This window comes from Podarcis erhardii, assembly GCF_964252035.2.
Source record: "Podarcis erhardii genome assembly, chromosome: 14".
Classification (NCBI taxonomy): Eukaryota; Metazoa; Chordata; class Lepidosauria; order Squamata; family Lacertidae; genus Podarcis; species Podarcis erhardii.
The window spans coordinates 25,673,877-25,701,290 of NC_138503.1; the positions used below are offsets into that span (position 1 = coordinate 25,673,877).

Here is a 27,414-nt window from a genome sequence, read left to right on the forward strand (position 1 = left end):
TTCTCCAGCAGTATCTCCAGGCAGGGCTGGGAAAGACTGAAGAGCATTCTGGAACCCTGGAGAGGTGCCAGCAATACTGAGGTAGATGGTCCAGTGGTCTGTATAAGGCAGCTTCCTATGTCCAGGGGGGACGGTGAGGCTACAGCTCAGTGGTCAACCACCTGCTTTGCATGCAGGAGGTCCTCGGTTCAATCCCTGGTATCTTCAGGTAGGGCTTGAAAAAACCTCCATTCTAGAACCCTGGAGAGCGGCTCCCAAGCAGTGTAGACAATGGTGAATCACATAAGCAATGGCCTGACTTCCTATGAGACTCATCAAGATGGACAAAAACAATGGTAGTGTCATGGACTGTTTGGCGCAGATGAATGGAGGAACCAACTGGGGAAACACACAAACACACCCCAAGGCAAGAATGCTCAGAGACTGGGGAGTGTTGGTGGGACAATGATGAGTGGTCAGAGGGAGAAGAGGGGAAAGCCTGGGAGGAGGAGGTATCAGAAACTCAAGAGGTAACAGGGTTTAGTGAACTGGGAGAGTCCAGAATCAGAGGCAGAAGATGAAGCAGGAGGGTGGGAGGAGGGAGGCCAAGAGGCAGAGATAAGTGTCATGGGTGTCTCCCCTTCCTGCTGCAACAAGCGCCCAGAACCAGGAGAGGCATGAGAGATCGGCTGCACACAGGTGTGGTCTCCGATTGCTTGGGGAAAGCCCTGGATAGAAAGCGACTTAGATGGCTCTGGGGAGGTGGGGAACTTTCAGTCTCAGCATCTGATTCATGGGGTAAAGACCTACCGGAGATAAGCTGCTCTGCTTATTAGGCCTGACACTCAGTCGGGTTTGTGCTAATAAATTGCTAATTTGAACTTTGAATGGAGTGATGTACTGCCAGCTTGCTCCGTGAGAGGTAGATTCCACCACTCAGCTGGGCATAGGCCAAAATGAACACGACCCCCTCAGTGCATAAATCTCCTCCTAGTGCTGCTGGCTTCCTGCCAGTGACTGGCTCCTCCTGCTTGCTGGTTGCCACTTGCTTCCCCCCTTCTACTTGGCCCAGTTTGGTATGACAAATAGGTCTGCGGAAACCATATTGCTCGAGGCCCACGAAACCACAAGCCCAGCTGCAGTTGGAAGAGCAGAGAGCTGCATTACCTTTGGTTCTGGTGCAAGCTAGCCCTGAGGTTCCTGCCTTGAAATGTTGCTGGCCCAGAAGCTGCAGAGAGTGTCGACTGAAAGCTGGGGTGATGTCACAACCTTTGGGTTTAAATTTGGCGGTGTTGCGGGACGTCTGGCATAGAAGGAAGGCAACGTGGGTCCCTGAGAAATTCATCTAGCAGAGACTGGCTCTCTAAGTTGCGATGCTGTGGTCTTTCTTTGGAAGCCTGAGGAGGAAGGTTTGCAAAGAACCAGCCCTTGGAAAACCAGCTTTCTGCTTTTTGGATTTCCATGTGTTCCCCTCTATGGTATACATCAGAGTGAGCATCTTGTTGACTGTGTAGACTGTGTCCCCTTTGATGACAGCCGTGAAAAGGGCCCCTTTGCTGTTCACATACTGCCCTGGTAGAGATGTCCACTGCATTGTAGTCAGGTTGAAGCAATCCATCATGCAGCGCAGGAAGTCGTCGAAAGGCCCGTTCCGCACAATGTAGAGGTTGTCCCGGTGAGCCACCATGCAGTGGCCGTAGCTCTGAGGCCTGTTGAGGGTGGAGATGGGATGCCACTCGTCCTTCTGAGGCTTGTACTCGTAGATCATGGTGGTGTCGAGAGGCTTCCACAAGCAGACGAAGATGCGCCCCATCGCTTGGGCGCAGGGCACCGCTGTGGTTGGCTGGGGGAGGTCAGAAACAAATCTCCAGGTGTTGGTGGAGATGTCAAACTTCTCCACCGACTTCAGGGCGGCCTTCCCAAACTCCCCACCTATGGCGTAGAGGCTGTTCTCTTGGGCTGTCAGCGTGAAGTCATAGCGCAGCTGCTGGGGCCCGGGGAACTCGCTCCAGACGTTGGCCATTGGGTCGTAGCAAAAACTCCGGTTCACAATGTCTTTGTTGTAACCGTAGACCCCGCCCACAATGTAAATCTTGTTATCCAAGGTGGCTATGCCAGCTAGGAACGTGCTGGCTGTCAGCGGTAAGCAGGACAGTGTCCTCCAGGTGTTACCTTCCTCGTCCAGGTAGCAAACAGTTCTTGACAGGTCCTCCAAGAACTCAAAGGTGGGCGTGTGAGCCCCTACCGCCACAAACGTGCTGGGGATGATGGACTCCACATAATCCAGAAGGTCTGGAGAGAGGCAGTCGAGGTACTCCTCCAGGTCCGAGTAACTGTCTCGTATGTACAGTGCGGCACAATGAAAGAGATCCAAGAGGCCAAAGATGGCGGCTGCCTGGTAGAGCAGAATGCAATTGTCTGTATTGATGGAGGACATCAAGTACTTGGCCAGGGTCTTGACCTGCAGGAACGAGGCACACTCCACTGCCCTGAGGTTCTCCTCGCAGCTCAGAATCGGGTGCTCCCCTTCCAGGACTTTCAGCATGACAGCGAAGCCTGTGGCGCTCAGATCTCTGATCTGGATCTCCTTCTGGGTGCTCTCTCTCATGCCAGATTGGAAGAGCGCCCGGAAGTATTCGCTGTTCTCCACCAGGAGAGCCTTGTCCACTGAGAAAAACTCCTCTTCCACCTGGATCCGCACCCTTTCATCCAGTGGGGGCTGCATGGCCCAGCCAAGGCTTACTCCCGTGTCGCCACAGGAGCTCTTGCACTGCCTAGTCCATTGTCGGCAAGTGCTCTGCAGAGATCAGAGGGCTCTTCATATATATCACGGTGGGTGTGATTTCTATCTTCCTGTATCTGTCTGAGTAGCTAAGAAGCTGCAAACTCTGTCATATAAATACCCTCTTCTAAAGATAGCTGTGGTTCATGTGACCGAGGCTGCCAGCAACATGAGGACCCCCCAGGTCTTTCCAAAGTAAGGGCTACAGCGTTTGCTCCACTCCAATGCAAAGGAGTGGCTTTTGGGGGGGAGGGAGAGGTGTTGAGACTACACAGATCACTGGAGGTCACTTCCAATTCAAGGTGAATGCAGTCTGAAGGGAGGTGGAATTCACAGGGTCTAGAGAAGGCAGACAACAGGCTTGTAGAATCTACCTGGGGTAGTTTTCTTTGGGGGGGGGGGGTTAACGAGAACGCTAAGTAGGGTTGTGGGGAGAAGTTCAATTACGTTCACATTAAGAGGCAAACCAGCCAAATTCACATTTTCTGAAACAATGCATTGGCTGTTTCAAAGCCATCCTTCAAACATCTCGTTTCTCCGAATTTTGCAATGCTGCTCTCCAGCGAAGCAATGTGTGCAAAAAAACTAAGGGAAAGTATGCATAAAATGCACATATCAGTGAAAGATAACATACAAAAAATGCATTGATCTAGGCAGAATTGCATGCAAAAATGTGCTTAATTATTAAAAATTCAAGGCCAATGAATTTTCATGAGCATTTTTTAAAAAATGCAAATCACTGAAGGAATGAGCAGAACTAAATTTAATACTGGAAAAAAATGAAACCAATTCATTCATCCCTCACTTCAGAGTTCAACATCGAGGGCCGAGTGCAAAATATTGGCTTAGCGAGGAAGGATGGACATGCAGCTCTTTGGAAACGGCCAGAGCTCCATGGCAGCTTTACATGCAGAAGATCACAACTGCTTTGCATGCAGAAGATCGCCGTTTTAGTCCCTAGCTTCTCCAGCTAGGACTGGGTATGCAGATACCCATTGCATCTTGGGCAGGTAGAAGCAATCCATCACTCCGTGCAAGAAGCCCCAAAGGTTCCAGGGCACAGTGGGAGAAAACCTCCAAGTTGACCTAGACTGGGAAGGGTTCTGCCTGAAACTCTGGAGAGCCACTAACTGTCATTGAAATTCCAAGACCAGTGTTTCCCAACTTTTTTCTGACCGTGGGCCCCTTCCGATCTTGATTCCTCCCTGTGGTGCCACCATGGGGGCAGGGGGGCAGTTGCCCCCCATAAGTAAAAATCAATACAAATTGGACGTTCTACCCCCCTAATGAAAGCCTGCCCCCTAACTTGGCTTTCTTGGCTATGTCCATGCCCCCACAGCCTACTGGCAGAAAGGTAGCTACAGTGGTACCTCGGGTTACAGATGCTTCAGGTTACAGACGCTTCAAGTTACAGACTCTGCTAACCCAGAAATAGTACCTCGGGTTAAGAACTTTGCTTCAGGATGAGAACAGAAATTGCACGGCGGCAGCGGGAGGCCCCATTAGCTAAAGTGGTACCTCAGGTTAAGAACAGTTTCAGGTTAAGAACGGACCTCTAGAACAAATTAAGTTCTTAGCCCGAGGTACCACTGTATTTAAATGTTTTGCATGTAAATAGAACGTGTTTTGTTTATAATTTTTAAAATTTATACAGAATACAGTTATGGCAACATAATGAAATATTGTTGAAGCAGAAAAAAAACATAGAATCGTGGAGCAGGAGGCGACCTCAAAGGTCATCTTTCGAGTGCAACCCCCTGCAATGTAGGAAGCTCAGCTAAAGCATCCATGGCAGATGTCCATCCAACCTCTGCTTAGAAATCTCCTGAGGGAGATCCATCTTCCATGTATTATGAAAAGTAAACAACACTTATTAGACAGCAGTTATTTGACACAGAGGGGGAAACCTACAGATACAGTCCAAAAAGGCACACAGGGAGTTCTGTATATATGGGAGAATTTTTTAAAAGCAAGTGGTCCTCACTGACCTGGTGCAAAAAGATCTTATCATCTGGAGGAACCCTGGCTGCCTAGATAAACCACTATAGCCCCCCCCCCCTTACCTGGGAGTAAGGCCCACTGAAATCAGTGTGGCTTTCTTCTGAGTAGTAGACACTTAGTGATTTACTAGATGCAAGTCAGCAGCACCAAATGACCCCGCTCAGCTAGGCACTAGGGTAGATTTCATCCCGTACCTTGCAGAACCAGGCCGATGCTGCCGACAAGCCCTGCACCTCTCGGCAACATCCGAAGGCCCTGATCCTCTAGGTGCTGGGGTGGATCACACCCTGCACCTTGCAGAGTCAGGCCCAGGCTGCCACCGGGCCCAGAACTGGTGGCAGCAACGGGCAGCTCCGGCTCGCCCAGCCCTACCCATTGCCATCCGACCACCGCATTTACCTGACCTGGGGGTTCTGGATCGCGGACTCTGCAGGTCAAAATGGGAGCCTCAGCGATTGCCCTCTCCTGCTGGAAAGAGACCAGGACTGCTCTAAAAAAACACACATAGCAAAAAGGAGCATAGGCCCTGGTGGGTTTTCCCCTTACCCGCTTGTGACTGGCCAATTGGATAGCCAGCCAATCAGGATTTTAAACAACTATTTTTTTTCTTCACTTCTCACTTTCCTCTGTGGCCCCCTAGCCTCATCCTGTGGTCCCCAGTTTATGCATTTGTGGAATGTTCTCTCCAGGGAGACTCAGCTGGTCCCATCGGTACATATCTTTAGCCACCAAGCAAAAACATTCCTCTTCAACAAGGACTTTGGCTTTTAAAAATTCTACAGCCTTTTAAACTGTGATGGGCATTGGTATTATTATTATTATTATTATTATTATTATTAATAATAATAATAATAATATATGCATTTTGTGTTTCTGTGTTGTAAACTGTGATCTACGACTGAAGGGTGTTATATAAATTTAGTAAATAGTAATGTTGAAGGTGGGAGGAAGCAATTCTCAGGAAAAACGTCTTTTGAGAAATTTTGGCTCAGCTCTGCTACTGGCCGCTGGGTTTTCTTCTTTCCGCTGCTGCCTTCCCTGAGAGTGAATCTCCCCAACCCTTCTCCTTGCAGGGAAGAAGATTAAGTGTCCCAGTTTCCTCTTTTTCATTCCAGGCGGTTTTATGGCTGCAATTAGATCGCACACGCACTCAAGTAAATCTTCCAGTGTTTAGCCTGCCGTGTCAGAAGGAGGAGGGTGTCTGCCAGAATCCGTGAGCAGCAAAGTGTGATAGAGCGCCCCTTTCCCTCCTCTCCTCTTCTTTGTCTGATTCCACGCTGGTCGTTTAGGACATCATTTGCTTGGTCATTCCTTATGGAGAATCCATGTGATGTCACTGCAAAGCACTCCACTCTTATCTGTGTTGCCCTTACAGATAGGTAGCCGTGTTGGTCTGCCATAGTCAAAACAAAACAAATTCCTTCCAGTAGCACCAGTAGCTTCCAGTAGCACCTTGACTTAGTTGGTCTTTAAGGTGCTACTGGAAGGAATTTGTTTTGTTTTGACTGTGTTGCCCTTGTTTGTGGTGTTTCCCCCCCATAATTGCATCCTGTCAAAGCACGACTGAGACCTCTGATAGGAGTGCATGCCCTACAACATTTCTCTGATGAAAATAGGGGCATCCTATACTACTACTGCCACAATACTTTTCTACTACTTTACTAGTAGTACTTTAATACCATTTTACTTACTACTCTAATACAACTTTAACTTTACTATAACTTTACTACTGCTTTACTGCTATTATTTTTCCACTGATTTAATACTACTACTTTAGTATTCCTACTACTACTTTACTATTATTATTATTACTACTACTACTGTTTTACTGCTGCTGCTGCTTCACTACAGCTTTACTATATATATCCTGCCCATCTGACTGGGTAGCCCCAGCCACTTGGGTCGGCATTCCAGTGTCACTACAACTTTACTATCACTTTACCATAACTTTAGTACTGTACTATAATGTTACTACACCTTTACTACTTTACTACTGCTTTACTACAACTACTATTTTACTACTGTTTTAGTATTTATACCCCGCCCATCTGATTGGTGCCTTTGTATCCCTGTATAAATGTTGGGGGAAGTGGGAGGTGCCCCAGTTTCCCTTCTTGGACATCACCCACCATAGCCAGATATTAAAGCCGCCTTCCCCAGCCTGGTGCCCTCCGGCTGCTTTGCACTACAACTCCCATCAGCCCCAACCAGCATGGCCATCTTGCCCGGGGCTGATGGGAAGTGTAGTGCAAAACAGCCAGAGGGCGCCAGGTTGGGGAAGGCTGTCTTAAAGCTAGGCAATAGAGTGAGGAAATCTGCAGGATCCTTTCACTTTTGGGAAATGACATCCAAAAGCAACAGCAGCATTATACAAACAGCAAGCACAATACAAGGACTCAGCCAAGTTGTTGTGACTTCTTAGTTGGTCCCAATGAAAATATTATGCTGTTGGATTCACTGCTCTGCCCACAGCAAGGACTAATATGCCTGCCACAATTTTGAATAGTTGTGTAGAAGGACTGTAGCTCCATGGTAGAAAATCTGCTTTGCTTGCAGAAGCTTCGAAGTTAAATCCGTAACACCTCCAAGTGTGAATGGTGAGCTGCTGCCAGCCAGTGTAGGCAATACTGAGCTAGATTGGTCCTTGGTGGGGCTATTTGGTTGGGGGTGCCTGCTTGGGTGGTTGCCTGCTTCCACTTTATGTTCTGCGTTTTATTTGTTTGGGGGCGTATGCCTGCTTGGAGGAGGGGAGTCTGAGCCTCACCACTTTTCCTTCTGCGAAATGGGCATTTTGTAGTACCCAAAACATACTGTTAGATTTCTAAATGCATCCAAAAAAGTTGGGGAGCCCTGCTCTAACAGGTGCATGGCCCTAATCTAAAGCTCACGTACTAGGCAAGGGCTTTGCCATCTGTGTCGCGCAATCCACTGAGCACGCTCCCTGCAATGTGGTGTTGCTGCACACTGAACAGTTTCCACTTGCAAGCAAGCCTTGACCTCTCCCATGACTTGCAACTGTCCTCAGGGGACACTCTTGTCAGCAGAGCTGCCAGCAAAACAGACCATTAGTCCCGGCATAGCCAGAGTATGTAGCTCCTTCCAGATATTGCTGGAATAGGAAGGATACCTGGGATAGCTCAGTCTGTAGAGCCTGAGACTCTTAATCGCAGGGTTATGGGTTTGAGCCCCACGTTGGGCAAAAGATTCCTGCATTGCAGGGGGTTGGACTAGATGACCCTCAGAGTCCCTTCCAACTCTACAATTCTCTGATTCTGCAATTTCCATCTTCCCTGACTCCTATGCCAGTTGGGGCTGATGGGAGTCCAGCAATGGGAGTCCCTATCCTCTGTTAGTTCGCCACGCCTTGATCTGCTTCTGCCTACGCAGACAAGAACCATCTCTCTGAAAGACTGAGCTCTCTACTAGCCTGACAAGTTCTGGTCCTTCTAACTGGAGCTCTTGGGGTCTGAACCTGGGACCTTCTGCATGCAAAATACATGCCTCGATCCAAGCCAAGAGGAGCCCTGCTCTGAGTCCAGGAATAGAAAACAAAACAGAGACGCCAACCCAAAGGCGCATGTTGGCATGACGAAAGGGATGGCAATGCTTTTACCTTCCTAAATATTTATGCTCCGTTGCTTTGCAAAGTCCTCCCTGCCCTGGCGACAGATGCCGTCGGGGTCACTTCCCTGAGCCAAGCCGTCTCTTGACACTGCTGCCTTCGCTTCGCTAACCGTGATTGAGCTGTCCAAATAAAGAGCTGGCAAGTGCTCACTCCAAACTTTGAAAAAATAAGGATGTAAGTAGAGCCTGCTGGTTCAGACCAAAGGCCCATCCAGCCCAGCATCCTGGTCTCACAGTCAGAGGCCTGTAGGAAACCCACAAGCAGAACCTCTGTGACCCCACCTGCGATTCACAGCCACTGGCATTCAGAAGCATTCCTGCCTCTGACTATGGAGGCAGAGCACAGCCTTCCTGGCCATTGATAGACTTCTCCTCCCTCAATTTCACCAGTCCTCCTTTAAAGCCATCCAAGTTGGTGGTCGTCGCTGCCTCCTGTGGGGTGAGTTCCACAGTTTAACTGTGCAACTGCATGAAGAAGTCCTTTCTTTTCTCTGTCCTGAATCATCCAACTTATGGATGCCCATAAATTCTAGCGTCATGAGAAAGGAAGGAAGGAAACAACAGCAACAACCCTTGTCTGGTGGCGGAGGAACCCTCTTTGGCACCCAGGGCAGCGCAGTCCATATGGGATGCCGCACATGCACAGTCCGTACGCAAGGACTTGCGCAGTCCACCGCAAGGACTAATATGCCTACCACAATTTTGAATAGTTGTGCAGAAGGACTGTGGCTCTATGGTAGAAAATCTGCTTTGCATGCAGAAGCTTCGAAGTTCAATCCGTGACACCTTCAAGTGTGAATGGTGAGCTGCTGCCGGCCAGTGTAGGCAATACTGAGCTAGATTGGTCCTTGGTGGGGCTATTTGGTTGGGAGTGCCTGCTTGGGGGGTTGCCTGCTTCCACTTTATGTTCTGCGTTTTATTTGTTTGGGGGCGTATGCCTGTTTGGAGGAGGGGAGTCTGAGCCTCACCACTTTTCCTTCTGCGAAATGGGCATTTTGTAGTACCCAAAACATACTGTTAGATTTCCAGATGCATCCAAAAATTTGGGGAGCCCTTCTAACAGGTGCATGGCCCTAACCAAAGCTCACATACAAGGCAAGGGTGGCACCCATGCAGACTGTGGGCACCCTCGGCCACTCTATAGCTGGGGGGAGGCAGGGGCCATCTTGTCACCCCTCCCAGAGTGGCACCCGGGGCAGCCCCCCTCTCCGCCCCCCCTTCCTACTCCACTGCCCTTGTCTCTACCCACTTTCTCCTTGCCACGCATAAGGATATAAATGTATTACCAATTCATCTCTTAATAGCCTAAATTAATCAACCTGTATTTGGGTAAGAATTGCATGCAGATGGAGTTGGTGGACTGTTTGAAGGACCCTGTGTGAGAGAGGGAAGGGGAGATCTCACAGGGTGAGAGGCTGTCAGAAGAAAAAGATGTTCCTAGGTGATAGCTGGCGGGGGGGGGCACATATTTTTCAGAATGGGACAAAGGATGGGATGGACTTGTGAGAGAAAATCTTGTCTGTTTCTATCTTCTTTTCTTTATTATTCTTTGTGTGGCTTGTGGGTGGGTGGGTGCCTTTTATTGTATGGTGAAAATCTCAGGAAAGCTTTATTATCAACCTGCAACACAGGGTAGGCTCAAAAAGATGGCTCTGCTGCGGTGGGGGCATGTAGGTGGTTCTACTTTAAGAATGAAGCCAGAAAGATTCCCTTCCCCCATTCTGGGCATCTTTTATATGATGTTGATTATTTGCCCAGAAGGAAAGGCCTCCTCCTCTTAAGCCTGCCCTTTGCTGATGGGAAACTCTGTCCATCAGAGGCCAGGAGAGGCAGCAGCTTTCCTTACAAGGAGTTTGGCAAGGGCTCAGCTGGCGAAAGTCTCAGGGAACGGGAGTTCCTCTTCCTCTGCCTCATTCATTCAAGTCAAATCGGAGTGACCTGCAGCTGTGGGGAGCAAGCAGACGCCTCTTTGTTCCCAGCGGTGAGAGAGAAGGGGGGGACCTCCTCGTTGCTCACTCCCTGCTGTGATTCGGGGAGGGAGGCCTTGGAGAGGGACTCTCGGCAGCCCGAAGGTGGAAATAGTTGTGGATGTGTGGCTGTCAAGTGATTGTGTCTTGCCGAGAGGTCCCATGGCGATCCAGCTCTAATCTGAAGGTGAGCTGCTGCTGCTGCTGCTGCTGCTGCTGCTGGTGGTGGTGGTGGTTGTGGTCCATTTTTGCTACTTCTTGGTAGCTCCGTGGTAGAGCATCTGCCTTGCATGCAGGAGATCCCAAGTTCAATCCCCAACAGCATCTCTCCAGGTAGGTCTGGGAACAGCCTCCTTCTGAAATCCTTGAGAGCGGCTGCCAGCCAGAGCAGGCAATGCTGATCTAGATAGACCTGGTGGTCTGACTCAGAATAAGGCAGCTTCCCAAATCCCTATGACCCTGAGGCCAAAAGGAAGGAGGGAATGCATGGCACCTGTGTCATGTGGGGCTGAATGGGGGATGGGAAGAATCAGCCAATGGATTTAAGACATAGGAGCATAGGAATCTGCCTTACACAGAGTTAAACCATTGACCTAGCTCAGTATTGTCTACACTGGCTGGCAGCAGCTCTCTAGGATTTCGGGCAGAGGACATTCTGGCCTTACTTGGAGATGCTGTTCTGCATGCGACTCAGATGCCCTTACCTCTGAGACATGCCCCATCTTCCAAAAACAGGAGGAAAAGAGAGTTGAAGGCATGATTGAGGCATAGATGTCCTTGCAGAGCTTTTTTTTTTTTTTTTTTTTGCCACACTGTCTTCTCTGCTTGAACAGGTTGTGTAGGCTTCTACAGCATTCTGCTTGTTCTAGTTACTTTTTAAAGTTATCTATCAAAATAAATTAAATCTCCCACTTCAGCCAAAAAGAAGAAGAAGAAAGTTCTCAGAGCAGCTTACGGCTGACTTTTTCTTTGGAAAGAAAAAAGAAAAAGACAAGGCTTGCAATCTAAAAAGACACAACACTAAAGGAAAACAGATCAGGAGGGAGGAGGAAGAGTAGAGCACAGGAAACAAGGGTGCATACTCTGGGCCTTGTTGCATCTCTCCTATCAGCCTCAATACTCTATGGAAGAAAATATTGCCGGTCACCACCAGACTTTTAGAGAATTATGGGCTGGATGAGGGGATGAATTGTTGGTCTACCTATTTGCAGCTCTCAGACTTTCATATTCAGAGCTAACTCTGGATGTCAGATATTGGAGGCAGACATCTCGGAAGGGCTATAGCCTTGGCTTGTGAGCTTTCTAGAGGGATCTGCTTAGAAACAGAATGCTTGACCAGGTCAGTGTCAGTCTCACCCAGGAGTGCTTTGACAGATGTCCCTTACTGTGTTGGTGTGAAACCTGTTTACAGAATGCCAGTCACCCTTTGCCCACGTAGCCTCTACATTTTTCTCCCTTCCCTTCGTAACTGTTGCTTGCTGTTTAGGTTGTAAGGTTCTTGGGGCAGTGACCTCCTCCCTCCATGAAGCACCATTTAAGTGCATCGCTAATGATTTAAAATCAGGGACCTTGTCAGCTCGAAAGTTGAAAGGCTGCAACCTGGGAGCTGAGATGCAAACAGGAGCTTCACTTCAGCCAGTCATCATCGCCTGGACTTAGCCTTGGTCCCTGTTTCCAGATCCAGGGTTCTACGTCAGCTTATGGAAAGGAATGACAAACCAGGCAGTGCCTCTGGGCATGTGCAGAAAGTTCTGCTCCCTGTCCACAAAGCAAGCCCTGAAGAGTTCCCTTCCCACCTAGGAAAGGGTGTGTGAAACCCAGTTCAGAGAAGTGATGATGAGGATGGGAAATGTCCAGGTTTGAGAACATTTGCGCTTCTGGCTAACAGTTTTAAGAGCAGGAAAGGCTGTTGGTTTCACGTCTTGTTCAAGTGGTTTCCTGGAGACCATCGTGGGAAGCAGAGATGCCTTAATGATCCCCAGTTTGCCAGGGATGAGTGTAATTTTATGCCAAGGACAGAAAATTAAGTCATCTCATGAGAACTGGAGGAAGTCCTTGAATGAGTCAGATGTTCCTTGTTTTTTCATGATGACCAGACTTGATCCTCAAAGCCTCTTATTTTGTTGGACAGGAGATAGTCAAGAGTTCCTAAAAGGAGTTAAGAGTGGCATGAAAGAGGCATCATTTCCTATGATGAACACACATCTTCATTTTGACTTGTACCCAAAGCTGTGCTAAGCCGCTCGTTCTATTAGTGCAAGAATTTCTGCTTGTGCAACAGAATTTTCTCTACTTTGCCCCATAGAATCACAGATTTGGAAGGAACTCTGAATGTCATCTAGTCCAACCCCCTGCAAAGCATGAATCCTGCCCACAGCTGTTCCTGAGTGGGCTTAAACCAACAACCACCAGCCAGATTCATTGCAGTCCCCATGCACCCCCTAAACCTGTTCTGGGGTTTCCCCCCAACTCTACAGAACAGATATGGGGAGGGTGGATGGCACCTGAGATGAGAGGAGAGGGGCAAGTTCTTTTGCACAAACTGAAATCCTTTTGCTAACAAGGGCTTCAAATAATGTTCTTTGTCCTGCCATCATCTTCGTTGGTCATTCTCAAGATCTGTAGCACAATGGCAGTGCACATGCTTAGCTTGCAGAAGGTTCAGTCCTCAGCATCTCCAGGTAGGGCTGGGAGACAGCCGTTTTTGAAATCATGGAGAGCCAGTTATGGTAGACCACTGACAAATAACATGGTGCCCTTTGAATATTGTTGGACTACGACTCCCATCAGCCTCAGTGTCCAACAGGAATGATGGGAGCCCAGTGAAACCTGGAGGGTACCAGGTTCACTTCCCCTGATACAGACTATCCTGAGCTAGATGGACAAAATGATAAAAGTCAGCTTCATACTGGGGAGTGACCATAACTCAACGCTAGAACATTTCTCTGCGTGTAGGAGGTCGCCAGTTCAATCCATGACATCTTCAAGTAGGGCTGGGAAGGACTCCTGCCCCAAACCCTGAAGCCAATCAACACTGAGCAAGATGAGCCCATGGTCTGGTGTGGTAGAAAGCAGTTCCTACATTTCTAAGCAGGCTTTGGAAGCTATCAAGAAACCTATCATGCCTGCTGAGGAGAAGCACAAATAGGATTATGTGAACACACCACAGCAGGGGTAGCCAATGTGGTGGTCTCCATATGTTGTTGGACTACAGGTCCCATCAGCCCTGGTCAGCATGGCCAAAGGTACAGGGCTGATGGGAATTGTAGCTCAACAAGATTTACAGGTTTGCCACGTTGGCTACCCTGACATCACAGACTTTGAAAATGTCATGTCAGCTCTGTGGACAAACTCTAGTCTTCATTGACAGTGCACAGCAGGGCCTTGTGGGGATGTTTTAACAGCTTGGTTTTCACAATTTCACAAGAAAGAAATTGTCCTAGAAAACAGTAAATCACACCATTTATTTATTTTATTTAAAAATATCACTTAATAAAAAAAATTTATCTCCGAGGCAATCAAACAAAACATTGGTATCAATTCGTAGAAAAGTACAAGCTTTCCTAAAAGCTAAGGAAAAACAGACCCGAACTACAAATCACAGATTAAACTGAGCAGCTTACAAAACAGATAATTAAAAAACTAAAAGTCCAAGTCCAGGAAATCCGGAGTAAACAACATATAAGTTTTCATGAGGTGTTCAAAGGTCATTACCATATCTGCCTCCTTAATCACCTGAGGGAGAACATTCCAGAGGGTGCATGATGTCATTGAGAAGGCCGGCTTCTGTGACCACTGGCTGGTTGTGAAATGATCTGCAGGGACTTCTCAGGATATATTAAAAACCAGCTTGGTGTGTACTATGGTGGGTGGGGGTGAGCAGTCCACTAGGTATCCTGCCCCCAGTTTACTTCTACCTTGACCTTCATATCCACCAAGGAATTAGTGAACATGTTTGTGCTTCTGGCAGCGTGCCTGCTTATTGTGCAATTAAGAAAAACCAAATTATTAAAATCATTAGAATTGTGTCCTAGGGTTGCCATATTCCCCAAAGTGAAAATCTGGTCAAAGTTGTTGGCCTTTATTGGGAACATCTCCCTTTTGAAATCGCCCTACTTGCCCATACGTCCAGGTTTTCCAGACATTTTGCCGATTCAGCAAAAATCCACACGGACGCCATTTTTGGAGCCTGGTTCCCGGACATATGGCAGCCCTATATCTTGGGGGCTGTAATTTATTAAGGATGCTGAGAGTTGGAGGCCTTAGTCTCCTTATTCCCCTCCCAGAGCTACAACTCCAAGAGTAGTTTAATAATCAATCCCTCTCCCCAGGAAATTCTGGGAATTGAAGCTCTAGCAGGGGACCAGGGGTCTCCTACCAACTCTCAGCACCCTTAACACATGACAGCTCCCAAGAATCCTTTGGGGGAAACCATGACTGTTTAAAATGGTATGGTGCTTTAATATGTAGTGTGACTGTTACTTGAAGCTGTCTCAACGGGACAGGGTGGAAAGAGAAAAAACGAACTGATTACTACTGGAGGATGTCCCCAAAATTGCTTCTGTTCCCACAGCCAGAGGATGTCTTCCATGTTCAGCAAGACTCGGACGGCCCACTGTGCGAATGAGCGCCATCTCCACACCTTTCCCCAGGAATGCAACGTGGCTATATTGGGGTGTCAAGGATCTGGAAAATCAGGTTAGGAGATGTTGGGGGACCTGGGAGTAGGGAGGGGGAAGAAATTTAATTCAGCTCCCTTGTAAAGTTGAACCTGTTTAATTGGCACAGAGAGCAGCACATTCCCATTTCTCCTCAGGTGGTGAAATGGGACAACCCCCCCCCCCAATTATATTACACCTTTCTTCCATCCTGGAACCCAAAGTGAGGTTCATATGGTTCCCAGGTGCTCACCTATCTAGGCACTGATAAGACTATGATTGTCTAACTTGTGGCCCTCCAGATGTTGTTGGATTCCATCAACTTCCACCAGCCCCAGCTGGTGCACCCAGCTGTCAAGGATGATGGGAATTGTAGTTCAACAACACCTGGAAGGCCACAGGCTAGCCACTCCACAAATACACCCCGATCTGCTTTAGTTTCGGCAAAGTGATTGTCCCATGGGCTCTCACATCACGCTGTGGGACCATCTGCCGCAGTAGTCCCAGCTGTGGTACTGCCCATGCACCTGCTCAAAAGTGTAACTGCTCTCTCTCTCCATGTCTACTGCTTGCAGGCTAGAAGGTAGGTCTTCGCAGGATAGGGTCCCAAGCAGAAGGGCCCGTTCCTTGTGTGCAAAATTGAGGTCTTTCTCATCCATTTCAGCAATAAAATAAAATAATAATCTTGCTCTTCTGGTGAGGACTCACTGCTGGAACTAAGTATCTCTCTCTTTTTCTGACTTCTTTCAGCGTTGACAGTGAAGTTTCTCACCAAGAGGTTTATAAGTGAATATGATCCTAACCTAGGTAAGAAGACCTTGCTCTGATCTCATGGATTCCCCTTGCACCCCTTCTTTCTCCTTCCTCCTCTTCCCCTTCTTCCAATGTTCATTTTTAAATCAGTCCTTTATTCAGAACCATGAGGACTAGAATCTTGCTTTATCATTAGGGGAAAGATCATAGATGAGTGATATAGTACATGCTTTGCATGCAGAAGGCCTAAGGTTCAATCCCCAGCATCTCTAGGTAGGACTGGGAGAGGTCCCTGGATGAAACCTTAAAACTCCTAGACACAATAGAAGCTGCCTTATCTGGAGTCAGACATGGGGCTCATCCACCTCCAAATGCTCAAAATCCAAAGATCTGCTTGTGCAAATTTATTTATTTATTGCAATTATATCCCACCTTCTCATCTGAGGAGCTCAAGGTGGTTCTCCCCTTCTTCACCGAATCCCAACAACATCCCTGTGAGGTAGATTTGGCTGAGAGGCAATGACTGGCCCAAGGTCACCCAGTGGTGATTTGAACCCTGTTCTCCCAGATGCTAGACTGACACTCTAATCACTACACCACACTGGCTCTCTCTATTCTTTGAAAAGTTTGCTTTTCAATTGGGTAACAGAGGGCAGTGGTGGAAGTGCCTCCCTTCCCTCAGAGAAGCTTATCTTCCACCCCACTGTATTTCTAAATGTGCCTCTGAGAATAAGTATCGCTGCATGCCACCCCAATCTCTGATCGGTGTGAGATTCCAGGTGCTTACCACCCAGGGTTCATATTTCCTTTTGGAAATGAGGCACAGCAGAGACTATGGTGTCTTTATGATAAATGGTTTATTTACAAACACACACACATATATAACCTGAGCCTACAATGGAGGAGTTCACAGCATTAACTATTGGATCAACTATTGCTCTGCTTCTCTGGCTTTGCAGCTTGCTGCTCTGCTTCTTAGTCAACCCTAAATCCAGGCTTTGTCCCTCTAACAATCCCTAAGTTGTGGGAGGGGGCCCACCCTTTTGGCATCTGGCACAGAGTCCCCTTTCCTTTGTTCTCTTAATGGCTCATCTCTCAGGTGATTACCTCATCAGGAAACTGCCCTGACTTCTATTTTAACACTTGCCAGGAATTGGAAAGGGTAGGGCACCCCTGAACCCGTAACAGTATCTATGCAAAGACAATTTATCTGCCTCCCAGATGAACAGAGCAATAGTACTTTGAGATCACTTGGGTCAGACCTACAACTCTCACCCACAAGGACTCATCAGAGACACAAAAAAGGGGGTGGGTTGTTTGTCCTAGAAGTGTCCAGTAATAATAGAGCATAAATGAGACCCGATTGTTAGGTCTCTGGGGGACATCAGCCACCGTTCCATCTGCCTTCTCGGAGAAATGGCGGGATGGGGGGGGGGGAGAGCTTGTCCGGAAATATTTCAAGGTATTTTAAGTTGTGATGTTTTTTTCCGCCATTGTTTCAAAACAAACTGCCAAATTTAGAGCACATACCAAGGGAAGAAGCAGAGATGGAAAACACTGATTGTGTAGCAAGCAAAGGCAAGGCAGCCAGGATATAAAACGAAACCCTCCAAATATCTCTGTGTTGCTCTCTTTTACTGTTTGTGAGCTGGGAGGCTTGTGGATGGCATGCACATTTCATTGAGGCAGCGGTAGTCAGCTTTCCCCAACTTGGTAACCTGAAGAGGTTGACGGACTACAGTTCCCATTACCCCTGACCATCCCTGTCTGGGGATGATGGGAATTGCGGTCCAGCAACATCTGGGAGGCCACATCTCAGTCACTCCTGTGCTACAGGGTTGTCCAGATAGTGGCTACACTGACTGATATGGGCTCTCCGAGGTTTCGATTTCCCAGCAATTTCTGGAAATGGCAGGGAATTGAAATTGCCATCTTCTGCTGCTCAACCACAGACACAGACCCTTTCATGTTTTGCCAAGAACCAGTAAATCAGGGGTGTACGTAGAAGCAGTGGCGGCGCTTCATGCTCCAGCACCGGGGGGCGGGGCAGAGAGCAGGCGGGGGCAGGGCTGGCGTGTGTCCCAGGGGTGGGGCACGCCACCTGCAGGGGCGTGGCCCCCAGTGCTCCCCCCACATTCCTCTTCCTCCGCCAGTGCAGAGAAGACACAGGAAGAAGAAGGGTACCAGAAGATGGGACTCAGGCCATATCTGCACTACACATTTAAAACAGTATCATCCCACTTTAAACAGCCATGTCTTCCCCAAAGAATCCTGGGAGCCATAATTCATTAAGTGTGCTGAGAGTTGTTTGGAGACCCCTGTTCCCCCTTATAGAGCTACAATTCCCAAAATAGTTTAACAATCAATTCCCTCTTCCTAGCACCCTTTACAAACCACAGGTCCCAGAATTCCTGGGGGTAGGGAAGCCAAGACTGCTTAAAGTGGGATACTACTGCTTTAAATCTATAGTCCAGATGGGGTCTCAGATTGAATGACCAATCTGTGGTTTGGTTGCTACTTCCAAGCCATTGCATTGAAAATGTGTTTTTAAGGGTTGAGGGTACAGCATTTCTGACATTCTGCAGTGTGTTAAGTTATACGGAGTCCCTTTTCTATGCAACTTTTAAGGACGCAATTGCCATGCATTTCCATGGGTTTGCTTCTGAAAGCAGCCCAAGCACTAATATAGATACCTGATTCCCTCTCTTCCTTTTTTTATTTTTAAACATAGTCTAAATGGTGCAGAAACAGCTCTATCTGAATGCACAAACCTGCAATGTGTTAACTTTGGCAGGGGTCTTCTTTCTAAAAACAAATGGGTCTGGCTGGGCCAGAATTCAGCGCTCACGATTACCTTGCGCTGCCAATGTTAAACATTTCCAGCATACTTTCCCACTGATTGCATTCAAGCAAACGGGGCTGCTTTTTTTAATAGGCCAACCTCAAAGGGGACGGCAATGAGCCGCAAATGATTTATGGCGAGTTATGCATGCAGGCAAAACCCAGGAACTCATCTGAAGGCCTCCTCACTTTAATGGGTTCTGTGTTCCCAAATATTCATTCTTCAAATGTCAGCAATTATAACCTTGTTTTCAACAAAAGGAAAAGGAGTGGAGGATGTCGCTGCACCAGTTTTGAAGTCTCTGTGAAAATATTACTCTGCGGAAATATCTTGTTAGATGAATCACTGGGCATTCATTTAGCAGAGCAATGAAAAGGGCATGGAAATGTTTTTTAATTGGACCGAGAGAGTTTTCCCTTTGCTTTGAAGGTCATTATTGTCCAGCTTCTGGGGCAATCCAGAAAAGAGGTGGGGTGGAATTTCCAATGTGGAGTTTCTTGTCCTCTGGGATGCCCATCCTCTGAGATGAAAATGGTCCCTGGTGGCTGCGGGGGAAACTCTTCAGAAGATGGAGCAAGGGGCTCTTTTGTCCTTGCAGAATAAACTTTGCAACCCCATGCACTGCTTAGTTAAGCAGGGAAACTGTAGAGGGGCAAAGGATAGCCCTTAGCTTGGTCATGGGGCATCTGCTTTGCATGAAGGAGGTCCAGTGGTTGGGAAGGACTCTGAGCTGGAACTTAGGAGAGCTGCTGCTAGTCAGTGTGAACAATACTGAGCTAGATAGACCAAGGATCTGGCTGTATGTATGTATGTACGTATGTATGTATACAAGCAGGGAGATCTCGCTTGATTCTGGAGGGAAGGCTTAGTGGAAGAGCACACACTTTGCATGCAGAAGCTTCCAGATTCATTCCCTGGCGTCTCCAGGTAGGGCAGGGAAAGGCTCTCTGTCTGAAACTCTTCTGCCAGTCAGAGCAGACAATACTGAATGAGATGGACCAAGAATCAGACCTGGGATAAAGCATCTTTCCCATTTTTCCCCCTGCTAATTGATGCATCTGCAGAGAACAAGAGCTCAGGCTGCCAACAGCTTCATCTGTGTGTCAGTGACAAGACAGTTGAGATGTAATCTTGCAGAAATTATTGGCAGGTGACTATTCTGAGTCAAGCCCAGAGGTCTGGGATGGGGAGAGGAAAATTTAGGAGAAAGCCAGAGAGCCCGGGTGTGTGTGAGAGAGAAGTGACAAAGGTCTGGACCTATCAAATCTCTTTCCTGAATGTAGAGATTCCAGGAAAGGGGGCTAGAGATTATGTTTGCCTGTTTGCCTACCTGCCTGCCTGCCTGCCCATCCATCCATCCATCCATCATCTATCTATATCTATCATCTATCTATCTATCTATCTATCTATCTATCTATCTATCTATCTATCATCTATCTATCTATCTATCTATCTATCAATCAATCTATTATCTATCTATCTATCTATCTATCTATCTATCTATCTAATCTATCTCTATCATCTATCTATCTATCTATCTATCTATCTATCTATCTATCTATCTAGATATCTAGCTATCATCTATCTATCTATCTATCTATCTATCTATCTATCTATCTATCTTCTATCGCTGTCTATCTATCCATCTCTTTTCTTGACTCAAGAGGAAACATTCAGGTAATATTTCTACCTCCTTTCTCAGCAAGAAACAGATTCCAGATCCCAGTGTTTTGGCCAATCAGTCCAAAGGGGACCGAGATGACTGTCAAGCACTTGACACTTTCTAGTTTTGCATTTTTAACGTGACAGAGCCAGTTTAGGTTTGAAGCACAGAAGACACAGCAGAAGGCAGCCACTCCAGCCTGGAAGCCCAGGACACATCGCTGGTGCCTTCCAGGTGGCAGGAGACAAAAGACATATTGAGGGTTTCTCCTTGCAGCCAATTGCTCATCTAGCTTTGATTATGGTGGGATGGAAGCAGGGCTAGCCCTACCATGAGAAACAGAAGGAGGGGTCCACTCAGGAGGCAGAGGCTGGGGGAAGCAGGCAGTAGCAACATTTTGGAAAACAGAGCTGTGTGGAACCCACAAAATGTTCTGTCCCATCACCAGTGTTGACATGAGAGTCAACTGCTTGCCCAATTGGCTTCAGTCCGTGGAATGGGATGGGATGAGGGTAGCAGGGTGGAAAAGTGGATGGGACTCCTGAACCTTTAATAGTGTGTAGAAGAGAAGATTTCAGCTGGTCATGTAACTATCAAAGGTGCAGAGCCCAGTCGATATCGTCATCCTCGTCGTCCTCCTCCTCATTATTATTATTATTTTATTATTATTAATGCATTTATATACTGCCCTATACTTGCGGGTCTCAGGGCGGTTCACAAGATAAAATCATAAGATAAAAACGCAAAATGCATAATAAAAATAAGAACAAGAACAACAACCCCCCAACACACTTTTAAAAGGCATTGGATGTCAATCAGCCAAAGGCCTGGTTAAAGAGGAATGTTTTGCCTTGCGCCTAAAGGTGTATAATGAAGGCACCAGTCAAACCTCCCTAGGGAGAACATTCCACAAATGAGGGACCACTACAGAAAAGGCCCATTCTTGCGATGTCACCCTCCGGACCTCTAATAGTGGAGGCACATGAAGAAAGGCCTCAGATGATGATCTCAGAGTCTGGGTAGGTTTATAGGGAGAGAGGAAGTCATTGAGGCAGTGCAGTCCTGTTGACCACCCTAGTAATGGCTTGGGTTTGGGTTTAGAAGCTGGTCTGCTTCTAGATTAATGCCATTTTAAAAACCATTGTCTTGCAGAGGACACATATGCTTCAGAAGAGGTGGTGGACCAACAACCAGTTCTACTGAAGGTCATGGATACGGCTGACCAGGTAATGGAGAACGGAGTCCTGGCACAAAGACCCCTTTGCAACTGCACCATTCATGCACTGTCTTACTGTGAACTTGAACATTTCTGTTCACCAGAGGCACACTCTGCTTTGGACACTGGAGTCAAGTTGCCTCTTTCTCCTCTTCATTGCCTTGGAATATTTTTAAAGTTTATTAGGAATATTTTTAAAGTTTATTTACAGTCAGGTAAATAGAATAAGGTTTATTTTAAAAACCAAGCTTCTTTTAATTGCCTTCTTTTGAAAGACAGAATGACAGATTAAATGGATGAATGCCAAAGCCAGCCTGCAAGCCTATCTTAGCACAGGAACAAAATGCCCCATTCTTATAAGGCTCTGAGGATTAGTTGGCCCCAGGCACATCAGGAGTCAAATTGCATAATGGCTCTTGTTTCTAATGCTGCAAACAATGGACAAAAGCGGGAGGAAGAGGAGGGGAGCTGCTAGCAGCTGGCCTGAAGCACCTTTCTTGTGAGTAACAGCCAAAGCATTTTGAAAGTTTTTCAGTTTAGAAATAACAAGGCATGATGCAGATTTTTGACATTATACATGGTGTCTGGGGATGGAGAGAATTATTTCTCCCTCATAGCACTAAAATGCAGGGTCACCCAGTGGCATTCATTGGTTAGCTGTAGAGGCGGAACAGAGAAAGGGAAGCCCTTCTAACAACTCCTGTGACCAACTTGCAGAACTCACTGCTGTTGTAAGTTGTACTGCTGTCCTTAGTTGCTTTTAAAGGGGCGGGGATAGACAAATTCCTGGAGGAAACAGCTATGAAGTTTAATTTATTTGTTGCATTTATACCCCACCACCTTCTTCTGCAAAGAGCCAAAGGTGGCCTGCATGGATTACCCTCCTCCTTGAATCCCAGCAAAAATTGTGTCAGGTTGATTGGGCTAAGAGGCGGTGAAATTCTTATGGGTACCGTGCAAGGTGCTTCATAGCCAATTGGGGATTTGAACCTGGTCTCTCAGGCTCTGGCCTAACACTCTAACCACTACACCAAGAGCCATTCAGCGTACTTGGTGCAGTGTGGGACTAGGCTTGGGGAGACCCGGGTTCAAATCTCACACAGCAGTTAAGTTCACAGGATGGCCTCGGACAAGTCACCATTTTCCAGCCTACCCAACCTTGCAGGCTTGTTGTGAGGTTAAAATGAAGATGGGAGTTACCAGGTCCTTACATGCATCCTTTTTTATTGTACTGAGGCAGTTATACTGCAGCCTCCCCAGGTGCCTGTATTTCCTGTTCTGAAACAGCCTGATGAGAGGAGTTGCCTCATGTTGCCTTCTCATCATGCATACCCAAGAAGGCTGCAGAGTGTGGACCAGTGGAAAGATGATTTGTAGAATGAAATCACAAACAACTTTCAGCCACCCATGAGAATTTCATTTAAATTTTCTCTCCTTTTTGAGGAGGAAGAGCAGGATATGCATGGGATTGGTAAATAAATTTTCAAATGCAATTTAAGAACATAAGAGGAGCCTCCTAGATCATGCCAATGGCCCATCTAGTCCAACATGCTGTCCTCAGTGACCACCCAGATAGTCACTAATAATCCCCATGTGGTTGGTTCCCTGCTAGGATGTGCCAGTGAGCTGCGAGCGATACTTGAATTGGGCCAGCGCATTCATGGTGGTCTACAGCATTGATAACCGGAAGAGCTTTGAGGGAAGCCAGCAATACTTGGACATCATAGCACTGCACCTGAAAAATGCCCAGCATGAATCTCCGGTTTTCCTGGTGGGGAACAAGCTGGACATGGAACAATACAGGTAATGCTTGAAGCAGGCACCTACTGAGACCATTGGTTCATCCAGCTCATTACTGTCTACACTGATTGGCAGCAGCTCTCCAGGGTTTCAGGCAGTAGTCACTCCCAGCCCTACCTGGAGATGCCAGGGATTGAACTTAGGTCCTTCTGCATACAAGGCAAGACTCTGTACCATGGACTTATGGCCCTTCCCCATAAATGAGAATGATGAAGAAGCCTGATGCTCCCCAAACAGGCTGCTTAGTTCAAATGATGATATAAAATTGAGCACCCTATATCGGGGCTGGGGGACTTCAGGTTTTCTGAATCAAGTTTAAGAAAACCAGAACCCCATGATCTACCAGCCAGACCTATGAAGGGGCATCTACTTAATTTGCATTTTCTGAAATATGCAAACTGAAACTCAAACATCTTTCAAAATTCTCACTTCTCTGAATTTTGCCATGCAGTTCCCCAGCCAAGAAACGTGTGCAAAATTCCATACGCTAGCATGAAGTGTGCATAAAAATGCATGCGAAATAAGATACAAAAATTCATTAAAGAAGGGAATATATTAATGAAAGCATGCTTTGCAAAAAAAATGTTATTAGGAGTAGTTCACACAAAAATCTTATGAATTTTCTTGAGGACGTTAAAACAAACAAACAAAAAACAAATTCAGAAACTGAAATGTGGAGAACTGAACTTAATGAGAAATGAGAAACAGAAAAACCAAAATGGCCAGATTCACCCACCATCAGAGTCCCTAGCCCAGGTCTTGCAATGCCTAGATCCCCAGAGCACCATTTGAGCAGGGGGTGTTTATAGGTCATATGGTCTGTTGGAGAGTGACCATTTCTGATGTCTTTTCTCAGGCAGGTGACCAAAGCTGAGGGGATTTCTCTGGCCTCCAAGTACGGCTCCTCCTTCTACGAAGTCTCGGCCTGCCTGGATTTTGAATCTGTGCAGCACATGTTCCATGAGGCGGTGCGTGAGGTGAGGCGGGAGATGGAGAGGCACATGGCGGTCCGCCCCTTGTTCATCATTGAGGAGAAGCCATCCCTTCACCTCGTCCCTCCAGCTGCCATGGCCTCCAAGCATGGCCTGGCCAGCTGCACCTACAACACTCTCTCCACCGTGAACTTCAAGGAAATCCCTTCAGTGGCCCAGGCCAAGCTGGTCACGGTAAAATCCTCCAGGGCCCAGAGCAAGAGGAAGGCTCCAACGTTGACATTACTGAAGGGATTTAAGATCTTTTGAAGGGAGCCTGCAAAGGGCTGCTTCAGGATGGGAGAGCAAGTTGGGGCCCTTTGCCTGACTGCATTAACCCTCAGCAGCCATCTTAAAGGCTGGTGTACTGGCCTTCCTTGCTTTCCGTGTGGTCTCTCGTACTAGAGCAAAGCATGCTGGGAACATAAAAAGAGCCTTGCTAAAGATTCATCTAGTCCAGTGACCAGTTCTCACAGTGAGGGAAAACACAAGTAGCACATGAGCGGAACAGCAACTCTCCCTATTTGTGATTCCCAGCGGCTGCTGTTTTGGGACCTAACACCTCCAACAATAGTGGTTTTCAGCAACAAGGCTGCATCCTCCTGTTCAGGCTCCAGTTCAGTCCCTGCTATGTTGCTTTCTGCTCTCCCTCAACCCGGCTGATCAAAATCCTCCCCAGCTTCCACTGGGGCTCTCTACTCCTTGGGAAGATCAAACGGGAAGAGCTGACATCCCTGCTCCCCCTTCCAAAGTGACTGAAGTCCAACCCTGGTCAGCAACCCCAAACCCATTTCTCCCTGCTCCATCAGAGCCTGCTATGCCAATGCCAAAACTGCAGGGCTAACGGCATTAAGCGACTGTGCCGCATGCAGTTTGACCAGGATTAGTATCGACGCTGCTCCAATACCTTTTTTCAAATTCTGCACCCAAAGCACGGGTACCTTACAACCGGCAGAAATTGCATCACATACTTGCATACTTTTGTCGCTCTTGCAAAGTTTGTCTGCATTATGAATGGCATTTTGTAACCACCAATCTGTGTGTGTGTGATAGGCTAGGAAACGGAGGTAGCAGATGGAGATAGCAGGAGGACAGGCAAATGTGCTGGGGTGTGTGGGCAGGAGCACATGACGCATGTGCCGTTGAAACAAAAAGTGCCTGTTGTTTGGGTATTGAGGATGCCTCCACGTCCAGCTTTCCAACGCACTGCCAAAGAACAGGCTAAAGGGACACAGAGCCCCCTGGTGAAGGAATGGCATATCGTTCCTTGCGTACATTTTCCGTCAGCGCTCCTGGAGCAGGGGTCACCAGCTTTTTTTCGGCCTGTGGGCACATTTGCAAACCGGTGAATCTGTCCTTGGTACTACGCACACACAGCACATTCAAGTACGCACTGCAAACCTAGGGTGCATTCAGAAGCAGAGAGTATTGTGTTCATTTTCCTGCTAGCACTTCTGAACTGATTTCTAATGTTCCTTTCACACTGCAGTGTCACAGAACTCTGGCTTTATGGCTAAGATACAGGCCTGCCACCATAGGTGTCAACTCCCCAATAAAATATTTGCAGGGCCAAGTTAATGGGCATTGCCATTCAAATGGTGTTTGTGTGTGCCACATCTTGTGATTGATTATGCAGGGCAGGGCTTACTTGGGCTCCCCTGAAATATTTTATTCAAATTGGCATCCCTAAATTTCACTCACAACAGTGGGTGAGGTGTGACACGACAATAAACATCATTGGACCACATTGCTACTCCCCACCCCAAAAAAGGGTTTTTTTGTCATGTAAACAAAACAGCCCCTAAGACACCTGAATAGCCTCAAAACAACAATGGTGGGACAGGTAAGTTCCACTCTTTTCCTGCTGTGCAAGGCAAAGAGAGCTTCCCTTGAAATGCAAATAGCAGCTTCTAAGGGGCAGTTGTTGTAGTTGTGGACTGTGGCAGGAGGAAAGAGAACCAAACTTCGCAATCTTCGCATGCCCCCAGACCACCCTGTAACAGACCCAAGCTGGTCAGGCTCCACTGTGGCTGCTGTTTACACCTCACAAGAACAAAGATGCCAACTGCATCCATGCCATTGAGGTCCCATCTATAGTGGTACCTCGGGTTACATACGCTTCAGGTTACAAACTCCACTAACTCAGAAATAGTACCTTGGGTTAACAATTTTGCTTCAGGATGAGAACAGAAATTGTGCTCTGGCAGTGCAGCAGCAGTGGCAGGCCCCATTAGGTAAAGTGGTGTCTCAGGTTAAGAACAGTTTCAGGTTAAGAACGGACCTCCGGAATGAATTAAGTATGTAACCAGAGGTACCACTGTATTTCTGTCCTTAAACTAGTTTCGGGGCCCAGAGAAGCATCTGTGAGGGAGGCTGGGAGGTTTCTAATAGGGGAATATAAGGTAAAAGCCCATCTAGCCCATCATCTGGTTCTCACACTGGCTAACCAGCTGCCCCTAAGAAGGACCTGAGGGCAACAGCACTCTCAAAATAAGGACGTAAGAATTTCCCTACTGGATCTGGCCAAAGCCCCTCTAGTCCAACACCCTGTTCTCAGTGGCCAACCTAGAAGATATCCACAAGTCAGACCTTAGAGGAACAGCAGCACTCTTCACGCCTATGATTCCAAGCCACTGGCTCTGACTTTGAAGGAACAGCACAGCCATTGATAGTCCTATCCTCCATTATAGCCTTATGTACAGAAGTCTGGTGGGGGTGCTGAAACTACAGTTCTCAGTATCAGGCAGTGGAAGGGTGTGTGGATAAAGAGGTGGCAATTAAACTAGTACAAAACCAGCATCAGTTAGATCTGACCTCGGTAAACACCCAGTATCATTTTGCCTGCTCAACTGAAGTACGTAATGAGTTAAATGGTGCCTTAACTTAGAATGCCTTCCTTTTCTTCTTTTTCCCTTCTAAGTCTGATCTGTTTCCCACTTGCCCCAAATTATTTTGCAATTGAATGACAACATGCAGCAATGGTGCTCTAAAGGTAACCAAGAAACTAAGAGTGAAGAAAACCAGCGTGGCACTTTCATAATAAAGACCATTGATTTATTTCCCCATCTGTTCTCTTTTTCTGCAAGGGGAGTAGGAAGGAAGTGGGCTGTGTGTGCAGAACCAACTTTAACTTCTATCTTGATGCTTCTTGGGAAGTG

The 27,414-nt window shown here is 47.3% G+C and overlaps 2 protein-coding genes across 2 annotated transcripts; one reads left to right on the plus strand and one right to left on the minus strand.

Moving 5' to 3' along the window:
• Positions 1-662: 662 nt before the first annotated feature.
• On the minus strand, positions 663-3,142 carry KBTBD13 (kelch repeat and BTB domain containing 13). The gene has a single exon (XM_081839122.1). The coding sequence runs from the start codon at positions 2,702-2,704 to the stop codon at positions 1,343-1,345; it is 1,362 nt and encodes a 453-aa protein (XP_081695248.1). The 5' UTR covers positions 2,705-3,142; the 3' UTR covers positions 663-1,342.
• Positions 3,143-10,062: 6,920 nt separating this feature from the next.
• Positions 10,063-27,319, plus strand: RASL12 (RAS like family 12). Its single transcript, XM_081839301.1, has 6 exons — positions 10,063-10,540; positions 14,927-15,051; positions 15,762-15,818; positions 21,422-21,495; positions 23,098-23,288; positions 24,142-27,319. The coding sequence occupies exons 2-6, from the start codon at positions 14,934-14,936 to the stop codon at positions 24,524-24,526; spliced, it is 825 nt and encodes a 274-aa protein (XP_081695427.1). The 5' UTR covers positions 10,063-10,540; positions 14,927-14,933; the 3' UTR covers positions 24,527-27,319.
• Positions 27,320-27,414: the final 95 nt, after the last annotated feature.